Source organism: Heliangelus exortis, chromosome 1 (genome assembly GCF_036169615.1).
Source record: "Heliangelus exortis chromosome 1, bHelExo1.hap1, whole genome shotgun sequence".
In the NCBI taxonomy this organism is placed as follows: domain Eukaryota; kingdom Metazoa; phylum Chordata; class Aves; order Apodiformes; family Trochilidae; genus Heliangelus; species Heliangelus exortis.
The window spans coordinates 100,123,649-100,147,875 of NC_092422.1; the positions used below are offsets into that span (position 1 = coordinate 100,123,649).

A 24,227-nucleotide genomic window follows, 5' to 3' on the forward strand; every position below is an offset into this window, starting at 1 on the left:
AACTCAAATGGTTTAGACACAGTAGCAGAAAAGGCAGGCATGCAGACAGAATTGAGGAGGAAGATGGGAAAGGTGCCCTGATGGTAAGGCAGGGGACAACCAAAGCACATGCCATGGTCAGAACACAAAATAGTGATGATCCAGAATACATTTTGAATGATTTGTGAAATCTGGAGAGCAGAGAGATTCCAGCAGGGCTACAGGGACCCTGAGACAGAGCTTTAAGCATGAATACAGAAAAAGAATGTCATATTTTGAAAAAGCTTAGATGAAGAAACAGCAGGACTTAAACCATTCTCACTATCCTTTCAGGACAGCTGGGTTTTCTAAATTATATTTCATAATCTTTACATTTTTTTTTCCTCTTGGGGTGCCAAATAGACTCACAGCAGTTCCAGTTGTGTTGCCAGAGGAAGCAATGATAATAGCAGAATATAGATCAGTAACAAAACCTACTCTTGATCCTCAAGGAAGCCACCATTGTAGAGAACAGGAGACGGAGTTTAAAGAGAAGTAGAGTGGGAGGCCAGCCCTCTCAGGGAGTGAGAAAAGGAGACAGAATTAAGAAAATGACCTGGGATGAAAGGAAATTGCTGAGCAGCAACAAAGACATATTGGGAATCAAAAGAAAAAATACACTGCTTTCTAACTCTCCTGGGGCACATAGGAAATTGCTGCTTACCCTTTAATCTGCCCCCCAAAATAAAAACAATTAAAATGAAATAAAACTCCAAGCTGTAGGTACTTTCTATACCCCTTCTCCTCACCCTAATTCCTTTGTGTTCTGCATACCCAGGCAATGACCTTCATGCAGCTTTCCATAGGACAGACTAGGATACCAGTAGCATCACATCAGAAGGAATATACAACCTTTTACTGTGTCTCTAAAATACATAATCTGGGGAGAATAAGATGTTAAGAAATTAACGATTAATAAACTAATGAAAAAGAGAGGAGGGTAGAGAAAAAATGAGAAATGGAGAAAAAAGGATAAACATCTTGAATTAATTTGGAGTGTCACTGTAACAGGATGGCTTGTGTCAGAAACATCACTGTTTTAAAAGTTTTAAGACTGTTACTCCTGCAGAGCATGTAGCAACAAATTCAATAAGTTTTTGTTTCATTTTTCTCATTTCACCTCCCCTATGCAACTTTTCCCAATGAAATTTAACTATAGAAGGAAAGGTCCCTTTCCTAAACAGGGAATTCACGTCTGTTTTTTCCACTGCTTCCTCCAATACAAACAACCCTTTCTCTTTTCTTTTTTAACCAACAGACATAGTAATTTCTTTCATTTATTTTTTCTTTCTTTTTATGACCAAGATCAAACTTGGATCACCTATGTAGTTTTAAACTTCCCAAAGAACAATGAGAAGAATAAACCAAGTTCTCATGCAGAATGAACCAAATTCTCTTTGACAAAAAATTAACGAAAAATTGGGAGCAAATAAATAAATTATCTTCCCAGGGATGGTACCTTTAAGGAGGTTTTTCTGTCACAGCAGAAAATAAGAAGCTTTGTTTTCACATTCTGTAGAAAACATTTTCATCAGTCACATGTAAAAACAGCACTGTGCAAGACACAATAAATGCTTCGTATTTGTTATGTATTATATAAGGCCAGGAAATGAAACAGGAATCAAGAATTCAAGTTACAACTTATCTAAAATAAGAGTAAGTTATTCAAAACTGTTGATGTCACGAGACAGCCACACAGAAAAGGAATGAAAACCTCTATGCATTATTCATTCTGTAACTTTGATCTTAAAAGCTAAGAAACTTGAACAAGGAAAGATAAATGGCTTTTCAAGCTTTTCTTTAAAAATCAAATGAGGATGATTCAGGATAAATGATAGATAAGAGTTAATACGAAAGAGGGGGAAATTGCAATCACAGTGCTGCACCAAGTTTCAATGCAAAGGCTTTGCTTTTTGTACTCAATTACAAAGGATTTCTTTTTTAGGTACCAGCATCCTTTTCATGTATATGTAAAAGATTTTACCTATTAAAATTTCATGTTCAGTATGCATAGCTTTTTTCTTCTACCACCTACACTGTGACTTCATGTGAACAATTAGGAAGCTTTCTGAAGCGTGGGCCACTACTTGCCATGAAGTCTAAAGAGAAGCATCTGTAAAATACTGACCTCCAAACCTGCCTCAAACATCAACTTTTCTCCAGAGCTTATGCAAGACATGTATACATTCTCCCACTGGGAATGTATTGATGATTACACGTACTCATATTGCATCCTGATTTTACCAAGGCTTAGTTAATTATGCAAGCATTGTCCCTAAAATAAGAGATTAACTGTGAGAGAGATCCAAAAGCACATGGAGGTTGCCCTGTCTAGGTGGGAGATCCACAAAATCCTCTTTGAACACTTTCCACTCTTGAGAGTCTATAATTACTGTCAGTTTTTGCCTAAAGATATGCTCAAAGGCCCCATCATATTGGTTAGATCACTGATGTCAGCATCTTAAGCACGGGCAATGGCATTTGGGATTCTCAAAGAAGGTGGAGCAGCAACACAGTTCCTCAAGGCCAGCTCGAAGCAAACCTAATGCAGACAGACAATACTGTGTTCATTACAAATCACAGCACACCAGCCATTTACATTAAGAGCAAAGCCAGAGGAAGAGTGCCTTAACATGACAGCATACAACAGAATAGGGGGTTTTGCTTCTCTGAAGTTCCATATTGTTACCTCCACCCAACCAGTTAGCCCTAACCAGATAATAAGACTAAGTCTAGATGGCTGGGAGAAAAAGGTGAGTGGATGCAGAAGCAGATTGTGAGTTGAAGGAAACAGGGACTGAGGTGAAAAATTTCATTGCAGTGTGTGGTAGGAAGGCAGTGGGGAAATGATTAGAAAAGCAGCAGGAGGTTTTGGGGCACAACAGGAAGATATATAATGGGGTATTCACAGGCTTACAAGCAATTTTGGGGCAACTGCTGTGAGTGCCCAAGTAAGTCATTGCTAAAGGTACTTGTGGCCACTGATGCTTCTGCCAAGTGCACCTAGACAAAATACATTGGGCAAGACCAAGCCCAGTGATTACAGCAGCCAGCAGAAACCAGACTGACTGTACTTCTTCCTCAGCCCCAGGGAATGCAAACTGGTGGCTTTCAGTGCCAAGGCAAGTGCCTGAAACACGTGGCTACCTCCTAATGACACTAGGCTAGCATGCAAAGGAGATGGCTAGACTGATGGGGTTATGAGCAGGCGTGTTCCTGGTGAAGATATCTGGAAGCCCAAAGTCTTGGCCTAGATCTTTGCTCCAAGCAATATGCAGATTTATGTCTGGCAAGACAGCAATTCCGTGTCAACATCACTAAACTCTGGGAATACACTGAGGAACTTCCCCACCCTGGAGTGCTCCCTTCCCTCTTACTCAGACATGGCCTTACATCTTTTTTTCTCCACCATGTCCCAGCTCCAAGAGGAGCATCAGACAGCCTCTTCTAGTACCAACAGAACATTTCAGAAACGGAAAAATAAATTTTAATTTTACCTTGCTCACTGTGAGACATAAAAGGTATTCACTAGACTGCGTTGAAACACTCTTTTTCAGCTGTGTGTATTATTGGAGGGATTCTTGATTCTAGTAATCCCAGGAGAGAAATTAATTAGATGACCACAGAATTGCACTAGTTCTGCTCTGGCCTCATAACTGTTTTTCAGTTCAACAAATTCAGTTAAAGATAAGCATTTTCTTCACATGCAAGACTGTCATTCAGACCTCCTTTTCAATTTAGGGAGAGTGATTAGCCACACTACACCATGCACATGCTTTCATACAGTTGTGTGAAGAAGGCACGTGAGAAAAATTGTGTTTAGCCCCAATGCACTCAGAAAACTGTTTACAGATAGCATATTCAAGAGCAACGAGAAAAAAAAAAATATTTGGATGATGATTCTTCATCAGATGCACTCGGCAGACACTGAGGAGCCTAGACCCAGTCTGTCTTGTGCTAAAACACCAGCACTGGGTAAGCTATGCTCAACAAAAATGTCTGTTCCTGTAATCCCCCTCACAGATAGCTGTGCCCATACACTTTCATTTCTTAGTTGTTCCATTCCCTACTGTTTATAACCCCAAAACACATATAAATTTATTTTTCTTCAAAGCACATTTATTTGCCCTAAAAATGGACCAAAATACGCAAAGACTACTTTGATTTTTACCATCTCACCAACATACATATATTGATTTCCTTAACCTCAGCAGGACAAAACCAAATATTTTCTTTTTACTGCATACCAGAAGAAGTTGTGCCTTATCTTGGATCATATTTAACTGCTGTTTATCTATGCCTCTTGCTTCAAACTATCTGTCAGGAATGAAGCTACTGCCTCTATTGCACTGGCACCCTTAATCAGTGATTAAAGCCCAGCTCTGCTGACTCAAAGATCTACAACGCCATTGCAGATGAGGAAAAAAGCCTCCATATATTAAAATTAAGGTTGCTTCCTCGACATATCATCCTCTTGAAGAAAGTCTAATATGAATCAAAAAAGAGACTTCAAGCATCATCCCTTATTAAAAAAGATAATTAAAAAGTACAGTCTTAATGTTTATTTTAAATACCTTTTCAGAAGGGGAAGTATAAATATTAAACGCTTTAAACAGCTTTTGACACTTATGTAACCCTCTTTAAATGGCAATGCATCAAAGATCTACAGGCCTTTAAGAATAAAAACAACTGGGAATGCTTTAGAAACGGAGCCACTAAAGTATTTCCATTAACAGTGGTTATTAAACTTTTTTTTTTTTAAGAAAAAGGTGGATTTAATGCAAAAACGAAATATACTCCTTACAGACCAACAAACTTCATCTCAGCTGTTGTACTCTTCTTTTTTTTTTGCTCCTAATGCTAAAATGAAATGGAAATGACCTGAAGGAGATAAGCTAACTAAAATTAAATAATTCTAAATCATATTTCAATTTTTTTTTTCTCATCTGTCCTTCAGTATGTTGTCCATTCCAGGCCCCAATCTCCCCTGCCTCCCAGCCACTAGAGTGAGATAATACAGATGGTTGCTGCAAAGCTGTTAAGACATCCATCTGAATACCTATTTATCCACTTGGCAAAATCCTGCTACAGCTGTAAGTGGATGCAAATCAGCATTACAATGCAGCTTCAGTCTCTTGCCTGTGTGAGAAAGTGCTGCTTAAGACAATGCCAGGGAAACAGGACATAAATGAATGCAGTTGAGCTGGCTGTCATAACAATGTTATTTTACACCTCGGAAAACAAACACACACTCAGGGATGTGAAACAAGTGTGTATCTACACCTACCTCAAAACTCATTTTCATTTGTTTGTATTGGAAACAGAAACTGGTAACACAATATAACTCCACAAGATGTCATGGTGGAAGAATACTAGGAGGTGAGCATTTGATACAGTCACCAGAAAGGGAAACCAAACTGAGGGGCTTCATTCTGTTATATAATAAATACAGGTGGCACTGCCAGTGATAGCTGCTTTTGTTCTGCATATGTCTTTGTTCTGGCAGCTGGAAGAAGTGCAGTTTTCATGTATAATGAAAGAAATTTAGTTAATAGGCCATACCTGAAAAACCTTCAAGAGAATAAGTCACAGCAATAGGAAATGCAAGCTGAGAGAGCATTTCCTGAAGAAAAAAGCAGCACTGGAATCTTCTCTTTATCTTAGGTCAATTGACTTGGCACAGTGGGAAGGAGATTTGAAAAGGAAATTGCAAGTTCTTAGCAACTATGATTGGAGGAATTAATAGCCAGCAATCAGTATAGGTTCAGTGGGGTACTTAAAAATTTAAATGTATGCATATGCCACAACTATTGAATGCCTGAGCTTTGTCTTGTTTGTAAAAAACATGTAATAACAGGTGATTTAAATCTCAAACAAAAATGGTAATTTTTTTACTTAGGATGCTGATGTTCAAGTATTCTTCCATTTAAATTTCCCTCATTTCAGCATACAGTTGAGGTATATAAATTGTATGTGCCTCTGATCTTGTTTTATGCTAGTAATCCTCCCAGTACCAACAGGATCCTATATAGTATAAGCTTTAAGATTATACAGCTCCTCACCATATGGAAAGATGTTTTGTATCACCACATTGGAAGCATATAAATGATTTTTCAACTCCATTTTTTATTGCCGTTTCTTTGAGCCATTTAGGCTCACTAGCTTGTTGTTTCATGTCTAAAATTAGAAAAAGGATGGTTTTCTGATTTGAGAAGCTGCTTTATATCCACACTCTTGAATAATCACATGCTGTTTTTACTGAACTGCAGATACAAACAAGTATGACAGCACCTCTAATGAGAAAACAGCTAAATTTAAGACAACAGGATAGGCCATCATTTCTCTAAAGAAATGTGACTATATTCCAAAAGCATTTTCATCCTTTTGAATACAATGCACAACCTTTCTGCATGGATTCTTCTCAGCAGACTTGCAAAAGGTCTCACCTAGACTACTAGTAGCTCCTCTTTCCAACTAAAGATGGCAGATATTATATGCTGTAGAAATTTGTAAGTGGATAAAGGGCAAGAAAATTATAGAGCAGTGAGAAATACAAAGAATTTCTTTTCCACAAACTTAAAATTTCTCTGAGGAAGAGGAGAACATAGGTTTTGCATGGTCCTCTTTAACAAGCAAATGCATATCCTGCAGGGAAGTAGTGTGAGACCAGAGGATCCATTCCAAGCCAAATGCAAACGAGCATCTGAGACAATTCCTAGAAAGTACAGAATGGCTGGATGCCCACATGCTCAAGAGACTACTAATTTTATTCTAATTGATCTTTGCATTATTTGAAAAACTTTTATACTTACTGTAATTCTCTCATCTTTGTCATCTAGAGGAGTCCCATCTTTTTTCCATGATATAGTGGGTTCTGGGTGACCTCTTGGTGGCTGACATTCCATCACTGCAGGTTCTCCTACAGCTACCATAACATCTGATGGATTTTGCCTGAAGTCATCCCGCAGAACTGAAAGAATAAAGAAAACGAAGTCTAGAATTAACCAACAACATACCAATAGCAAAAAGTGTTTTACTTTTGCACATTAATATACAGTTTCGTTAATTAATTTCATTTGGCATCCGTGGATGGTCTCTAGTACCTCCACACAGCAATTAAGAGAACCCAGGTACAACTCATGTCTAGCTTCCAAGATACAAGCCAAGTGACTAACACTGACAGAGGTCAGAGGCTGACACAGGCAAAAATGAACAAACTAACTGAACTTCCCAGTTCTTTGATGACATTGTAAGATACCAAAAATTTGTGCAGCCTTAGCCATATGCGTCTTGGCAATTTGGCTTGTGTCTTCTTCAAGCAATAAAAACCCCACAAATCTTCCCTCATCACTAGGAGTCATCCCTTAGCCTGAGGCAAGACTAAATCCTTCATCTGGAAGAAGTCAATTTTACTACCTTTTCATAGAAAGAAATATTTTTATTGAATCGTCATTATTATATTTGGTTCTTTCCCATAATTTTGTCAAGCCCAGACCTAGTAAACCCTAGTACCCTCCAATCAACCACTATGAATTTCATCAATAGCTGTGTGAGTATTTGCTTTTTTCTGGGAGAGGAGACACAGCATACTGTGCTCAGCAGACCACTACACAGGAACAGTTTAATAGAATAATGTCATTCCCATCTTGCCAAGTAAGTGGCATTGGTTTAATCTAAAAATCTAAAAATATCTAAGATATTTAATCTAAAAATAAATAAAAATAAAATGAATAATCTAAAAATAAATAACTCAACAGTCAGTCCATGCACATTGAAAAAAGAATATGGGAACAGAAAAGTACACGCAACTATAAGGACTTTGATATCTGTCACTCTTACTACTTGCAACAATCTGAATTTACCAATCCTTTAACATACTGAAGCACTAATATTTCAAGTATTTCAGTTTAATTATTGATGTTTCTGGATGCCCTGGAGTCAGGAGATACCAGAGTACGGAAAGAGAATAACCAAGGATAAAGTGACTCTATCCATTTAACAACACAGACTAATAAAACAGAATGATAGAACTTAATGAAGAAAATACAGGATATTTTAGGTTGGATGGGATTGCTGAAGATCATGCTGTCTACAGCGAGACACATGTTCTCTTGGATGAATTAGGTCTCCTGAATAGATCTAGTCTAGAAAGTTTATTTTAAATTAAAAACAAACAAACAAACAAACAAAAAGACACTAACACTTAAACAAACAAAACAAAACAAAAAGAAACAAACCAAAACACTATGCGCGTATTGCTGGAGTACAAAAATCTGAGAAAGCATCAAAGAACAAAGAATTTCTCTCTCTAAAAATCAGAATATATTTATATTTTGTTTCTATGGACAAGGAGCAATTGACTATTTTTTCAGCTATAAAATTAATCCAGTTTAAATCTAGAGGAAATATTATGTTTTCAGAAAGGGGAATTATGTCATTTTTAGTTACTCAGAAATGTAAGTTAAAAGAGTGATTCTTTAGCTTCCCTTCTGCTTTCAACAAAACTTTATTTAACCTGAATTCTCTTAGAGCTTCCTCCCTACATTCACTAAATATCTATGCAACAAAATCAGACACGTTGCATTATTTTGGTTATGGGGGGGGTTAAAATACTACTCACATACACTGAAAACCTTATATATACGTATTCCATGTATAGTGAATATGGTATTAATAACTAGATGCAACTTTTTGTGTTTCCAAGTAGCCCTCAAGCCATCCATATCCAGTAACTCATATAGCATACGTTGATGGGATGACACTGCTTCTTCTGAAGTAAAAGAATTTCATCTATTTACTTTAATCGAGATTTGATCTGGCTTTGTGCCACTGGTCATATTATTACTTCTCTTTTTTTCACTTCTCCAAACTATAGCACATAAAACAAGAAACAGACATTGTACCAAGTACTAAAAAAAAAGCCATATATTCAGTTCCAAGTTCCAAAAGAACATGAAAGAGCAGAATAGATTATTTGCTACACCACAGTTCTATTGCAACACAATAAAAGGGGTGTTTTGACCAACAGTAAGAAGCCTCTTATTACTTCTGAAGATTGTATCACTTGGATGAAACTATGAGATATACAAAAATAAGTGCCCTTCAGTTTAAATAAAAAAAAAAAAAAAAGTGAAATCATCTTAGTAAAGCATAAGTGCTTTTGAAGTCTGAAAGATCTTGTAAATATAAGAGGAAATCCTATCAGCACCTCAGCTTTTAGCACCTTTGAAGCAACAAAGAAGGCCAGTAGTTGCATAATAAAAATAAATTACTTCAGTAATTTCTGCACTCCTTATTCTCATATCAGCTTTACAAGTATAGTACCTGTAAACCAAGACCTTTCACACGTTAACCAATGCAGAATATAATGCCTTAGAAGGACATCAAAGATCCGGGCTATAGATACATCAAAACAAGTTGGGGTTTTTTTTTCCCATTTACTATGGATTATTTTGGCTCTAACTTCACATAATGAAATGCTAACAAAATGTAATCCATTAGAGATTACTCCACAGATAGTCATCATGTAATTATTTTTGCAGCTGTAAAGTAGATGCATGCTCTGGGTTGTTTTTTTTTTGCCTCACCCCCTGGCAATCCTGCATAAAATTATAAATTTAAAATTTTCCTTTACTGAAAAAGAAATATTTTTTTCTTTTCTGTCCTTCCTAGTCAAGGTTCACTGTAAATTGAGAATACATTTCCTTTTGAAGATATATTGGAATTATACTTTGTAATCCAGTACAACATGTGCCTTCGTGCACCACAGGGTTGTCAAATTTCAACACATGCCTTTTCCTACATATATGCTGCTGGAATGAAAATAACTAAATTAAGAGCACGCTTGCCTTTTTTTTTTTTTTTTTTAACAACTTTGATGTAGAACCGTCATAGATATAAAAAAACCCACCACATTTGTGACATTCTGTGGGTACAATTTTCTAACACATTAATATTTTCCAAAATATAATATTGATCGTAATAATTGTCATTGTACAGGTAGAACTCTGTTATCTTGCTATGTGAACTCTGCATTCCTGTGTCTGTGCTGAAAACCTCTCAGTGCTGTGCTTGCTGAACTAATCAGGTTCAAGAGAGTTTTGTAACTCCACTTTAAAAGCCAACAACTCATACGACTACTTAAAACTGTGCACTGCTCAATCAATAAAGCAATTCCACTCTCCCCAGATACTCTTTCCCAGAGCAGAAAGAAACCAGCAGTCACTTGAGGATATTTTTTATTGGCAAGCAACATATGCAGGGACAGCATTTTTTCTCTAACACCCAAATATGCTCCTTAACATGCAGTACCCAGTGTTTTTTTCTCTTTGTTGGGTACTATGAAAAAGAGAAGAGAATCATTACTGAGTGAAGAGGGAGGTAAGTAGGCAGGGGTTTTTTTGTGTGTACACACCACAGACATTTAAGAAAGATTATTGTTAGAATTTATCATCAAATAACTATGATCTAGTTCCAAGACACTAAAGAAAACCAAAACAGAACACAAGAAAAAAGCAACCAACCAGAAAACTTTAGTCAATCAAGTGTAAAGAATGAATTTGTAAGGAACACAATCATCACCACTATATTGTGGATATCAGGCCTTAACAGGTACTATCATTCAAAAAATGGAAATAAAAAAATCTTGAAGTTCTGATTACAGGTCTATTTTAGTCAGACTGGGCAAATACTTCATGCAAGGTCAGTCCAAAGCAGTGCACCAAAATGCATCCAGGATCCCTAATTAACAAATATTTTTCAGCCACAATCACTCATTGAACAGAGAAACAGAGGGAAATAAAGATGTTTAGAATGCAGTTTCATAATCAGATTAAAGTAATCTGGATCCATTATAATTTTTTTAAAAGAGATCACCCAGACTTGCTTTCTGCTAACTCTCCTGCACTGTCATGAACAAAGACACTCTTTTGCAAGGCTAGGTGTTGAAGAGATCTGTGAGCCAGTGTGTCATACAATGATACCTGACAAGATCCCAACAAATTCCACTCTTTCAGTATAGAAATAATTTAAATGTTTCTTTGTGTTGTAACATGTGCCTCAAAAATGAGGAGAAGTGAATGTATATAAGTGAAAGTGAATATGTATAAGAAATGCTCATATAAAATAATCAGACCTCAACTAATAAGTTCCCTCCCAGAAAACAAAAATGTGCTAACACCAAAATATGTGCTAGAACTGAGCAATCCAACCCTACTAAAGGCCCACTGCTCTGCCTTTTGGCTAATTTTGTTAGCCACGAAAAAAGCATGGAAATAGATTTATATTTATTAATATCCAATTCTGTTAATTCCTGAACATCTGTAACAAGTGTTCAATGCTACACTTCCCTCCACCCAACTCAACCACAGTATTATGATGACAGTTTCCAACAACAACGTGCACTTGCTCTAAAATGCTCTAAGATTAGGAACATTAAAAATGAGATTTGGGAGGTTATATGAATATTCTAATCCCACAAATCCAAAGAGAAATTACTTATCTGTTAGTCAGGATTGAGCTGTTAATCAAAGGGAGAACAGTTCCTGTAGTTTAGGACCAGCAATGATCCCTTTTCCCTACACTATTTTACTAGAGTGCAGACTGGAGTTGTAATTCAAACCTTTAGGCACACAGTAGACGTTTTTGGCATTAAACTATACTGTAAGATGCTTTTAAGTTTAAACAACGTTTCAAACCAGGTGTTTAGTTTTTAATTGCAGCTAACTAAATCATCAGCCAGCAGTACTTGGTACCACTACGGTACCTTATTTAAAGATGTTGCTGGCATGAGATTTTTACAGATGTCAGAGTATGGTTAAGTGTTATAGTACCTAATTAAGTTCAAAGGGAACAAAAAATGCACACATAATCAGATTTAAGACAATGTTCATGTTGCAAAAATGTATATTGAGCTTATTAAATTCCTTAAGAATGCTATCTGGTTTGACCAAAAACTTGATCTTCTGCAAATGACAAATATTCTTTTCTGAAGACAACCCCCTGAAAATTTCCATGCAGTCATGCGAAGTTAAAACAAAAACTGGTTCCTTAAAAAAAAAAAAATATTTCTTTTTCTCTCTGAAGATGTTAAGAACAGGCTAACACTGACATTAACTACAGTACATAGTCATTAAAATAGAACAGAAGGGGTAGACCTATAAATACTCAGACATTACTGTTACAATCATCTAACAAGTTCACTCACATAATACAGGCAATAATTTTAAGCAGTGACTGAGTTGAGCAATGTGGTATTGAATGTTTCAAAACATGTCTACACTTTTATAAAGCCTCCAGCACGTAAGGATTAATTTCATCTAGCTGCCAACCTGCCCCAGGGCTCCTCACTTCCATAGTTTTCAGTTCTCATCTGATTCCTACCTTAAAACACTTTTACCTCAGCTATTGGATCTTGCTGCACCTTTCTCAGTTGGATTAAAGAGACTTCTATGGGCAAGCAGAAGCCAATCAGTTCAGTACTCAGCTCTAATGAACTTTCAGCCTTCTCTGAGCTTCAAGACTATTGAACACCAGATATGTGACCTAACAATATAAGTGTGTCTCAGAGCCAGCCCGCCTATGACACGGGACTTCCCTGATGACACAGTCTAAGAATTTGCATTGATGAGGTTTCCAGATGTGAGACTGATCATTGTAAAGAGACCAAACACAAGGCACAGTTAGGTGTATGAAATTCAGCACTGAAATTAGCTCACGCTTCTAAAATGTTAACAAAATGTGCTGCCTCGATTACTGCAACCTTTAAGTTATTTTAAAATGTGTTCTCTCCAAAGAGTAATGTATTTAAATGCTTTACTTTTATACAGCACCACTGAACTCAGATCTTAATATCTACTGAAGGTCAAGGTTTAGCTTCTCTGGAAAAAAAGTTTAATTTCTTGTCATACTCAGCAATAAATGTTAGCAAATGTAACACCTGCATAATTCTAAAACATTCATGTAGAAAGAAATCAATGAGTGCTGTATCTATTGGGTCACACCTTTTAAAAAGTGCTGTTCACAGATAGAAGCTATATGCTTGAACTAAGCAATACGCTGTACTGCAAAAGTAATTGAATGATGAGGTATTTGGCAATAAACATTCTGAATACAAATAAATATTTTAAAATAAATACAAATAATGTCATCTTTTATTTTTCATTTAGTCATTAAGAAATTCAAAACTGTTAATAGAAAGAAATGCATGTTTTAGAAGCAGGTTCCAAAAAAGGTTTCTGTAAAAACCATTTGTTGAAAGTTACTGACAATAATTACAAAAATTTATAGAAACCACTTACAATCAGGCTGATTTTATTTCACTAGTTGAAGACTTGGTTTTTCAGTATTGCCAGAAATCTTACAGGGCAACACAGCTGCCATTCCATAACAGTATTTCCATGCATGGGAAGGAAAGTGTAGATGAATTAGATGATTAATCGAAAATCAATTAAATGACCAAATCTGGTAAGTCATATAAAAAGTAATTTTAACTCCCGTTGAGAAGGGTAACTGACAGGGCTGAGAGACCATGCTACAGCACTGGGAATCCTAATTAAACCCTGAAGGATCTGAGTTGCCTCAGGCATGTAACTCTGAGAGTGTCCCTTCAGTTGATTGAAAATTGAAAATAGATAAGGAGAACAGACCTAATTATGAATTTGATTGACTATGTACAAAATGTGATTCCAACATCTTCCATGTATTATGGTCTGGGACAAGTCTTTTACTACCTGTAAGTCAGAATTTACCTCCTGAAAGAGTAGGTTCATTTGTACAGACTGCAGAGACAGGTTCCCGTCACTTGTACTGAATATATAGTTATTTCCTTTTTACTACTATTATTTTAGTGTACATTTAATTTTAGAGTTTGGGGATTATTTGAATCATGCTTCATTACAGAAAATATTTTTAGTGTAAATAACACAGGAGATTTCCAAAGTTATGGACACAAAGCAATGGGGCTTAGATGCAGCTCAGAGAAGAACTGTGTCTCTGGGAGATCACAAATTATTTTCCCTAGGCAAAAAAGTGTTTACATCTTTAAATTAAAGGATTTATGTGTCTTCTGTAAATAAAGTCTTTTTTCTGCACACACCAAATCAAGGTCCTGATGCCCAGTTTTTGATTAATTGCTAGCTAGCTGCACAAGCCTTTTTTCAAAGCAGATTATAACAGAGAACAAGAATCAGATTAGAGGTTCTGTTCTCTTGGCCCACCAAATTAAAGGAGAAAGAGGTAACTGTAATGACAAGAGACATATAAGGACAATGAAAAAGAAACATTACAAGACATTTCACCAAAATGCCAGCTGTTTTCTTAACCACTTATCACACCTTATTCCACAAGCAAAATGGCTTTTCCTTTTAAGAAAGAATCACAGAATCACAGAATTACTGAGGCTGGAAAAGACCTCACCAAGATTAACAAATCCAGCCTATGACCTAACATCCTACATCAGCTAGATAATAGCAGTGAGTGCCACATCCAGCCTTTCCTTAACCACCTCCAGGGATGGTGACTCCACCACTTCCCTGGGCAGTCCATTCCGATGTCTGATCACATCGGAGGATGTGAGGAACTGCTTTCTGACATTCAACCTAAACCTCCCCTCCCACAGCTTCAGGCCATGCCCTCTCATCCATCACGAGTTGCCTGGGAGAAGAGCCTGACCCCCACCTGACTACAGCCTCACTTCAGGGAGATGTAGAGGGTGATAAGGTCCCCCCTGACTCTCCTCTCCTCCAGGCTAAACAACCCCAACTCCCTCAGCCTCTCCTCATCAGACTTTCCCCCAAGTCCCTTCACAGCCTCGCTGCCTTCCTCTGGACCTGCTCCAGCACCTCAGTATCTTTCTTGAACTGAGGGGCCCAGAACTGGACACGGCACTCCAGGTGAGGCCTCACCAGTGCCAAATACAGGGGGAGAATTACACCCCTAATCCTGCTGGTGACGCCGTTCCTGATACAGGCCAGGATGCCATTGGCCTTCTTGGCTACCTGGGCACACTGCTGGCTCATGTTCAGCTTCCTGTCAATCCAGACTCCCAGGTCCCTTTCTGCCTGGCTGCTCTCAGCCACTCTGTGCCCAGCCTGGAGCTACCCATGGGGTTGTTGTGACCAAAGTGCAGGACCCAGCACTTGGCCTTGTTGAACCTCATCCCATTGGAATCAGCCCAACTCTCCAGTCTGTCCAGGTCCCTCTGCAGCATCTTTCTACCATCCAAGTTGGTGTCATCCACAAATTTACTAAGGGTAGACTCAGCCCCCTCATCCAGGTCATGAATAAAGACACTGAATTGGACTGGGACCAATACTGCACTCTGGGGGACACCACTGGTCACCAAATGACAACTGGATACAGCACCATTCACCACCACTCTCCAGGCCCAGTCACTCAGACAGATTTTAACAAGCAAAGGATGAACCTGTCCAAGCCATGGGCTGTCAGCTTTTCCAGGAGGATGCTGTGGGGAGACTGTATCAAACCTTTTGCTGAAGTCCAGGTAGACCACATCCACAGCCTTCCCCTCATCCACTAGGCAGGTCACCCAGTCTTGGAAGGAGATAAGATTGGTCAGGCAGGACCTTCCTTTCCTAAACCCATGTTTGCTGGGCCTGATCCCACGGTTGTCTTGTACATGCCCCTTGATGGCCCTCTGGATGATCTGCTCCATAACCTTGCCAGGCACTGAGGTCAGGCTGACAGGCCTATAGCTCCCTGGATCCTCCTTCCAGCCATTCTTGTGGATGGGCATCACACTGGCCAACCTCCAGTCATCTGGGACCTCCCCAGTGAGCCAGAACTGCTGATAAATGATGGAAACCCCAACACAGAAGTGCCAGTGGCCTTTAACTCAGGACTCCAGGGAGAAAACTAAGGAAGGAATACAGATAGCATGGAGAGAAGCAAATGTTTAGCCAGTTTTCAATGATAGCTTAAAGCTAGGATATGTGGAACTGGCAAATGGGAAACAGATTGCAATTTATTTAAAAAGTGTTGCTGTCAAAGAGCAAGCTACCTTGGGTTCAAATTTGAGAAACTGACTTTTTTTCCCATAGTTTCTGAGCTGAAAAATTCCTCCTGAGGCCAAAACCAAAGTAACCTTATTCGTCTTAACTTGGATTGTTAAAAAAGGAGACAGAACTATTGCACAGACTTGCCAATGAAACTGTGGCAACACTGTTTTGGTAGTACAGGCAAAAACGGCTGATGATTGTACAATTGCTAGTAATCATCCTTTATGCTGTAGAAGCCAAAAACTTAACAGAGGACACATTTTTAAAGAAATAACGAATCACCCCCACAATAACCATGTTTCTGCAGCATAGCCCTAAATTTGTATATGCTGTATGCTACTATTTTGCTAAGGTCCTGCTTCAAGGCAACAATTTTAGCTGTGTCTTTCTGCTTAGCATTCAAATTTTAGTGTGTTATAACTGTACCACTACAATCAATGTTTTGTTAAAAGATCCTATTTCCATGAAAAAATCTCTATTGTGTCGTCAAAGTGGGTAAAAAATATGACTTTTTAATATCAGAGAATATGCAGTATCATTATCATTCTCAAAATGCTAAGTCACTTCTTTAGTATTCTGGAAAATTATACTCCACTATTATATATAAGGTCAAGCCTGAAAAGATCAGTAAGAAGGTGGAAGACACAGGTAATTCATACTGCTAAGTGGCAATTTATACTTCTAAATGACTAATACTGAACAACAGCAGAGTGAAGAACAGAATTTGTGGATACCAGACACTATAGCAAATCCAGATTGCTCAAAAACATTGCTCAACTATTACATAAATTTCTCTTTGCTATTGTTCTGCTGTTGTTACATATATTATTCTGTTGAAAGGAACTACAGACCACAGAGTTCTACTGACTTTTCTTGACTCTCCCGATTTTTATACAGCAGGACACACCTTAGTTAGATAGTGGGGGCTTCATTAAATATATTCTGCATGTCCAAATGTATGTATATATCATTCTTATGGTATTGTAATCCTTATTTCTTTACCTCCTAAAACATTCAAAAGGCAAACTGACAACAGATTGCCAAAGTAGAAACTGGTAAACCTTTTAAAAATTTCATTTATGTCAAATGTCTTATGCTTTTCAAGTTACTTTTGCTGGTTTTGGAAAACATGCTAGGAAATCACCTTAGGGAAAAACGGCAGACAGCCTTTTACAGAGGTCATAGAGAAATACAGTCTTCATCTAATTCAATTAACTGCTCTGTGTTAGATCCCAAATGGTCCAGGCAAATGTTTTTTCTATTTGAGGCATATTCTAGGCTGTGAATCATTCCTCTTTCTCAGTATAAATAAGCACGGTGTAATATTATACACCTAAATTTTTAATAGTTCAAAATTTGAAAAATGTCTAGACAAACATCTTCATGATTTACAATGATAGCTGTTCATGTAGACAAGCGTCCAAAGGCTTCAAATACACTAAAATTTTATATAGAGCAGTATAAAAAGTAGCAAAGTTAATAGCTACAACAATGAAAAATGGACATTACCAAGCTGAATTACTGCTATCAGAGATAAAGATTTATATGCTAATGTGAATGGCAAAAGGCAATGAAATCATGCAAAAAAGTGCTTCTGCATTTGGACTCTTATGCTGCCTTCAAGCCCTATGAGATACTCACAGACAACACGACAATTGATCAATATGTTAATATTTAATGGACAATAAGTATTACTGACTAGTTAGCAGAGTGTGCCTTACTGCTGGTAGGAAGGAGTGCATGAAGTTTTGGATCACCCCATGTGGCAAAACAGCAGCCAGAAGTCTGATTTGGAATTAACAAAAGGAAACAGGGGGTGATGCTTAGCATGAATGCCACAAATGCACATAAAGCCAACCAGATTTCATTACTAAAGATTTTAATTTTGATTAAACGCTTCCTTTTATATTGGGCCACATTCATTGTTTTCAACCTTGCGTTTTCATTAATGCTTTAACACACACAGAACATTAAGTTGTGTAACTTCAGTGCTGTGGCTAAAGATAGCATCTTTAATAAAACAGCTACAAAAGAGATGCTGGCATCCATTGCTGTCCAACTTTGTAATGCTGTGAGGCACCATGGGCTGGCAGTGATTTTGTGGCATGCCAGACAATGCGTCCCCACTCACCACCAAGGAAAAGGAAAGTGGATGACTGCAACATTAGCTTAGTCTGCTTGAAATAGTAGCTTCTAAATGCAGTCAAGACAAAACAACATAATGGAAAGGGTTATGAAAGTCCAAAAGGATCAAGGCAGTGAGTGCATGTGGTGGAAATGTTGCCACACTTTTTTTCTAACTCTGCGTGACCTGGGGAACCATTAGCAGAAGTACCTATGCCTGATTTCCCCTCCATTACAATCCTGAACTGTGGGGTGCCATGGTACACCCTACAAACACTGACCAACTCAGTTAATTCAATTCCTACCAGTCCTACACAGCACACAGAGGTTAATCTACTGGTAAACCACATGGCTCCTAGATTTCTATTAAGAACTGTTATCGAGAGAAAAAGCAAATGTGGTATTGTTTGAGAACAGAAGTCTTTCATTTCTATATGAACTCTGAATATAATTAAATTTTTAAGTCAGTTCAGCAGACTGGCTTTTTTCTGTTTGTTTAAACCCAAAAAATAGGTTTTGAAACATTATGAGATGATCTATATTGTCAATGGGTGCATACATTTACAGACAGTCTTAAAAAGCAAATGCATGGCACCTTATTTTGGTAAACAAGATGCTGAGAAGCTAGTGAATTTGCAAGATAAAAGTCACTGGTTTCTTCTAATAATTCATTCATAAACAACTGAGTTAAGGGGAGGAAAACAATACCAAAACACTCTTGTGAATGTCAAAGTCTTGATTTTCCGACAGACTATGAGAATACACTTTTTCTGTTATAGAACCTGGTAGTAAACAAAAACTCCATCTGGTTTAGTGCTGCTTGCTTTCACTGTCAGACACTTTGAAAATTACTGGTGAACAGTAATGACTACTACTCATTAGTGTGAGTGTCTTCAGTGCAAAACAACATTCAACTGGCTTCAACATTTTACAGCCAAGAAATGTTCCAACTTCTGTTTTCTTACTCTACCTAGGCAGTGCAGAGAGGCTGCACCATGCACGTCACAATTTCAATTAATTTGTTAGGTTTCCGGTCTGTGTATTTATATAGGCCCCTAGTAAGCACAAATGGTGCAATAAAATAAATGAAAAAATCATTTTGGCTTCTCTTGCTTCTCTTCAGTTTGCTTCCAAACAGAGTGAAAGCCAAACTCAAAAACAAAATGGAAGTTCTTCTACGGATGTACTTGAGTTTGGATCAGGACTGCATTGTGAAATATCCAACTTCTCCATTATGGCCTTGAATACATGATGGCTTGGAATACAAAGAATTATTATTTGGGGTGGGGAATGGATGGAACTAGACCAGAAGATGAATGAAATCCAACTGATGTTCAGGCAATAGACCAAAGTAAAAACACACACAGTGTAGACACCAGTTCTCCAGCCAACTGTTTCCCTGTACAATTACACTTCTATTGGGTTACACTACTTGCACCTACTTGCTATAGACATAACATGCAGCAGAACTAAGAAAATCCAATGTAAGAATCTCAGCATTTCCTCTCCCCAGTTCTTTTAGGCACCACACCATAGCCAAGTCCACCACCACTTCCAATACCACCAGGCCTTTTGTCCACTAAATTACTATTGGTAAGAGGAGTCAGATATCTGCTATCAGTATTTATGCACTGATTGCCCAGCCAGAAGGCAAAAAAAGACAGATAAGTTTTAAGTTCATATTATAGGTTTGCTATCATTTATTTCTTAGATTTTGGCTAGAGATTACAATACCATCTGGGAGCAGGAAGACTGTGAGAAAAATGATACAAGCTTTCTCTTGTCAGGAAACAAGAAAATAGAAAACAGCAAAGACAAACCTTCAAACTCCCTATGTTCATTTATATATGAGAATTTAAAACAAAAAGATAAATTCTCTTTGCTAAAGAAAGCTCTCTGTTGTTGTTCAAGAGCTTGAATGAATTTGATTGGCATCTTCCAGTAGTTTACGACGACAAGAAGATTCCCTGAACTTTCAGTCTGAGGCAACCAGTTACTTCATGTAGAAAATGTTTTCATATAGCAGACACTCCTAATGCTTATAAAAACTCTAAGGTGCAAGGGTGTACTCCATTTTCTGTGACACTTTTCCTGCTTGCTTTACAGCAATGAGATACTCATCTCAGAACTGAAATACAAAGTACATTACGCTGTACCAAGAAAAGCAATACATGTACACCACAGCTCAGGGTTAAATTCATTTTTATCTTTTGGATTTGTTGTGGGGAAGGAGTATAGCTGTTTTGTCCTTACTAAAGACACAGAAATAATAGTATTATATATGTAAAAATCCACTCAAACAATACACCTGGTCTAAAAGGGGTACCATTAAGAATGTAATACGAAACAGGGAAAAAAAAAAGTGAGTGCTTTACCCAGTAAACTGAAGTAAGCTGTGCCACTGGCCTTTATTACTTGTGTAAAACTTCTGTTTTCACTGTAAGGCTGTAGGAATAATGACTAGGTAGTCTTTGTTATTTTAACATGTCAAACTGAACACACAAAACTGCCTGATCTCTCTGAGGAATTTTTTTTTAAAGAGCAAAGTGATAACTCTATGCATATTCATCTAAAAAAACAGTAACAAATACCTCACTAATTCTGCCAAGGTTCATGGGAACAACTGGGATATGTATATACATCATTTGGATATAGGCCATTATCTATCTATCTAGAGAGTTAATCAACAGAGGACACTCTCAGCAAAACAAGACTGATGCCAAATAATCAGAAACACCAGAGCTGTAAACAAAAGAAATGCACATTATTCTCAAACAATATAAATAATTTAAGACTTCCAGAATAGAAATTAATCTACATACCATTTGAAGCCCACAGAACCACCAATTCAGACAGAATAATAAAAGGTAGGGGGAAAACAGATTGATAATTAAAAAGATATTTTCCAAGTGGGAATACACTTAGCTTAACAGTGCTGGTAACAAGTAAAAAAAATAGGTATCAAGAAAATCCTATTACATGCTAGCCTATTTTACATTTTGTTTGTTTTTCAGAAGGGATTGTGGGTTTTTTTTTCCCTCTGGTGTGATGGGGCATTGAACCTGCTATGTCCATCAACATCTTTTTGATTAACTCTTCAGGTCTTTGAAGCTTCAGTGTTTTATAGGGCATTATTTGCTGTGAGATGGAAACAATCTGATTTGCCTGTATTTGAGATAGGCATTCTTCTTTTAGACCCCTCTGACCTAAAAGCCAATGCACTTTTGTCCCCAGATGAAGTCTCAACTGCCTACTTCAAAGGAAAAAGATATTCATGGTGTCTTAACCTTTCCTTTGAAACTGAATCACTAGATCAAATATCATCTAGCAAGGTTAATTGCACAGTATGCAAGGGACTTACTATTATTTCTATATAACCCACCAGAGAGAAATGATGAAAGCTGAGGCACTGTTGTGTAACAAGTTTTACATAAAGACAACACCACGAGCACACTATCATATGTGACTGTCTTTCACAGGTAAAACAAGAAAATTTTATACATTATCTTGATAACCTTAACAATTATCTTTAACTATCAGCCAGCGTACCCTGCAAAGTAAAGCTTGGGAAAAAGAAGACAAAAAAGAGAGAGAAAAAAGGATGTAGATATGAAGAAGGTATGCAATTTCGTAGTTAGATGTTTCTATATATCTTTCATCATATTAATGCACTGTGCTCCCTATTTATTTTATATTCGAATATCCTTACACTGTACAAGCTGTATATTTTACTGTAACAGATGTCTAAATTACTCTACAGGTTGATTTAAGATAAAGCAGAAAACTATATGGAAAAGCAACATAGAAAGGAATAAAATTTCACCATTAAACACCAATAAAACTATTTCTCATGAAGCAAACAACAGTGCTAAAAAAATTAGGAAATTAATCCCTTGTACACAAGTTGAACTATGACCTAAATAGTTATTCGGAAAATGCTTATTACATTAAATAAAGTCTTCAGTCTTCTTAAAGTACAAGTATGGTGTTCAGATTGGGAACCTGTGTTTATATACCAGGACCATGTATAATATTACTCAGAATGCAAGAGTTGAACCATAAGTCGCTAAGGTCTGGTACACATACAGAAGCTTCAGCTACACAGGAGATACCAGGCATGCAAAACAGTTTTGTCCATTATGGAACAGGTTCAAACTATTATTTTCTTTTTTAATATTTAGCATATGAAGAGGTTGGAAATCATTAAAATGAATGCCTTAGTAAATGTATATATCTTTCCATTCTGTCCTGATCGTGTATCAAAGTAACTTTTATTTCTCATATATATGAATAAATGTGATGTACTAGCATATACATAAATTAGTTCCTGTAAAATAAAATGTGTATGTACAATAGATCACATTTTTAAAGACTGCCAAAATCTTCAGAAATGGGCTGGATGTTACTTAGTAACTTTAATTATCTTTCCATGTGAGTCAGTATTAGCACTCACACTCACAAAACACTGAAACAATCATCCAGTATTTTTAAAGGTACTGAATGTCAGTTGCAAAAGTTAGGCCTGCTGCCTTTGACTGAAATGTTTTTGAGGAAACAGTGACAGAAAAAGAGCAAAGAAAATAAGGTTACTTTTAATTAAGCACAGAAATTAGTATCTAGCACAAAATAACACCTTACTGATGTAGTAATTAAAATATTGAATTCTGAAAAATAAACATATTAGCGAGCCAGAAGGATCTGGCCTTATTTTATTATACTTTAATAGAGAGGAAATAGAGTCAAACAGATGGCACTCAGGATTTCTCAATGAATTCAGCATCTGTGAGTACACTTTGCATAAATGCCAATTAAAATGTGTCCGAGTAAATTTAAATCCCTTGCTGATAGAATGTAAGCCAACCTCGCTGGCTTAAGATCAAGGTTAAACTTAATCATCTGCTCAACTTGTAGCAAGTTGCTCGCTAATTGTACAGAAATTCCCAGTGAAATAATAAAACAGCGTTCCTATTAATCTGTATTTATTTACATTCATAACTCCCTTCTAAGCATTGGGCTGAAGCACAAAAGAGAACGAAAAATTACTGTGTGAATCATTTGACAAGTCTAAACTGAAAAAAAACCCAAAATGTTTTTGATTTTAAAAGTTTCTGTGAAACTTTCCCTTTGGGTAGTTTTATGAAACAATTGCTTTAGAAGTGTCTTGGTAATTTTTATTAGCCACACAAGCCACTTTTTACTTTACTTGGTTACTGACAAATTACCAATATCTTATATTAAGCTGTCATCTAAATTTTTCACACAATGCAAAGTGAATGTTGAATATTATATAATAGAAGACATACAGAAAAGGCTATACTGAACAGTTAAGGGGGTGTCATTATGCAATCCTATAGCAGCAGTTCCAATTCAACTTGGCATTCAAATGTCTTGTCATAATGGATAGAGATGAGCAGAAAGAAAAATCAGTCTCTCTGATATTAAAAACCCCACCAAATACCACCCAAAAGCAAAACACACGGGACTTTGAGATTTTGCAATATATTTCAAGAATTACAAAGTGCACTTTGCCAGGTCTTTACCCAAGCAGGCTGAGCATCCACTTTCATGACAAAAAGAGAAGGCGTTTTAGTGATGTGCTGAGCCATCCATAAGAATTTGGTTTAAATGACTGAATGAGACAAACATGCACCAAGTAAAGCTTGAATCTTTTGCAAAGCTGATCAATTAAGTCCCTTTATACATAATCCATGTGTGCAGTCTTTTCCCATACCAATTATTTCATGCTGGCAGCGTTTTGTTGAGGGAAAAGCTAGTCAGAGACTATAAAATATACAACACAACAGCAAATGAAATTAAATGTCTGATGTGCAAATTGCTATCTAGGAAATGAAATCTGAACTATTCATGCATGTATACATACTAGTAATAAATTAAATGATGGTAGACAGGGAAAAGACCTAAATGTAATTAGGCAGAGTGCAATGGAAACACTGGTGCCCCACTCAGCATCTATAAAATGAGAGCTTTCCTTGAAAGTGGGAAAACAAAAAGATTGTCACTGTTTTTTTATAGTAGCAGGAATAAAGCAACATAAGCATCACTATGTAT

General features: G+C 37.0%; 1 protein-coding gene across 8 annotated transcripts in view; it reads right to left on the reverse strand.

Annotated features, from left to right (window-relative positions):
• Positions 1 to 24,227, reverse strand: part of ROBO1 (roundabout guidance receptor 1) — a 685,371-nt gene that overhangs the window by 100,590 nt on the left and 560,554 nt on the right. For all 8 annotated transcript variants that reach the window (XM_071755931.1, XM_071755956.1, XM_071755941.1 and 5 more), the window contains one exon: positions 6,831 to 6,988. In XM_071755931.1, coding sequence (XP_071612032.1) covers positions 6,831 to 6,988 — 158 coding nt within the window. The remainder of the gene's footprint in view (positions 1 to 6,830; positions 6,989 to 24,227) is intronic.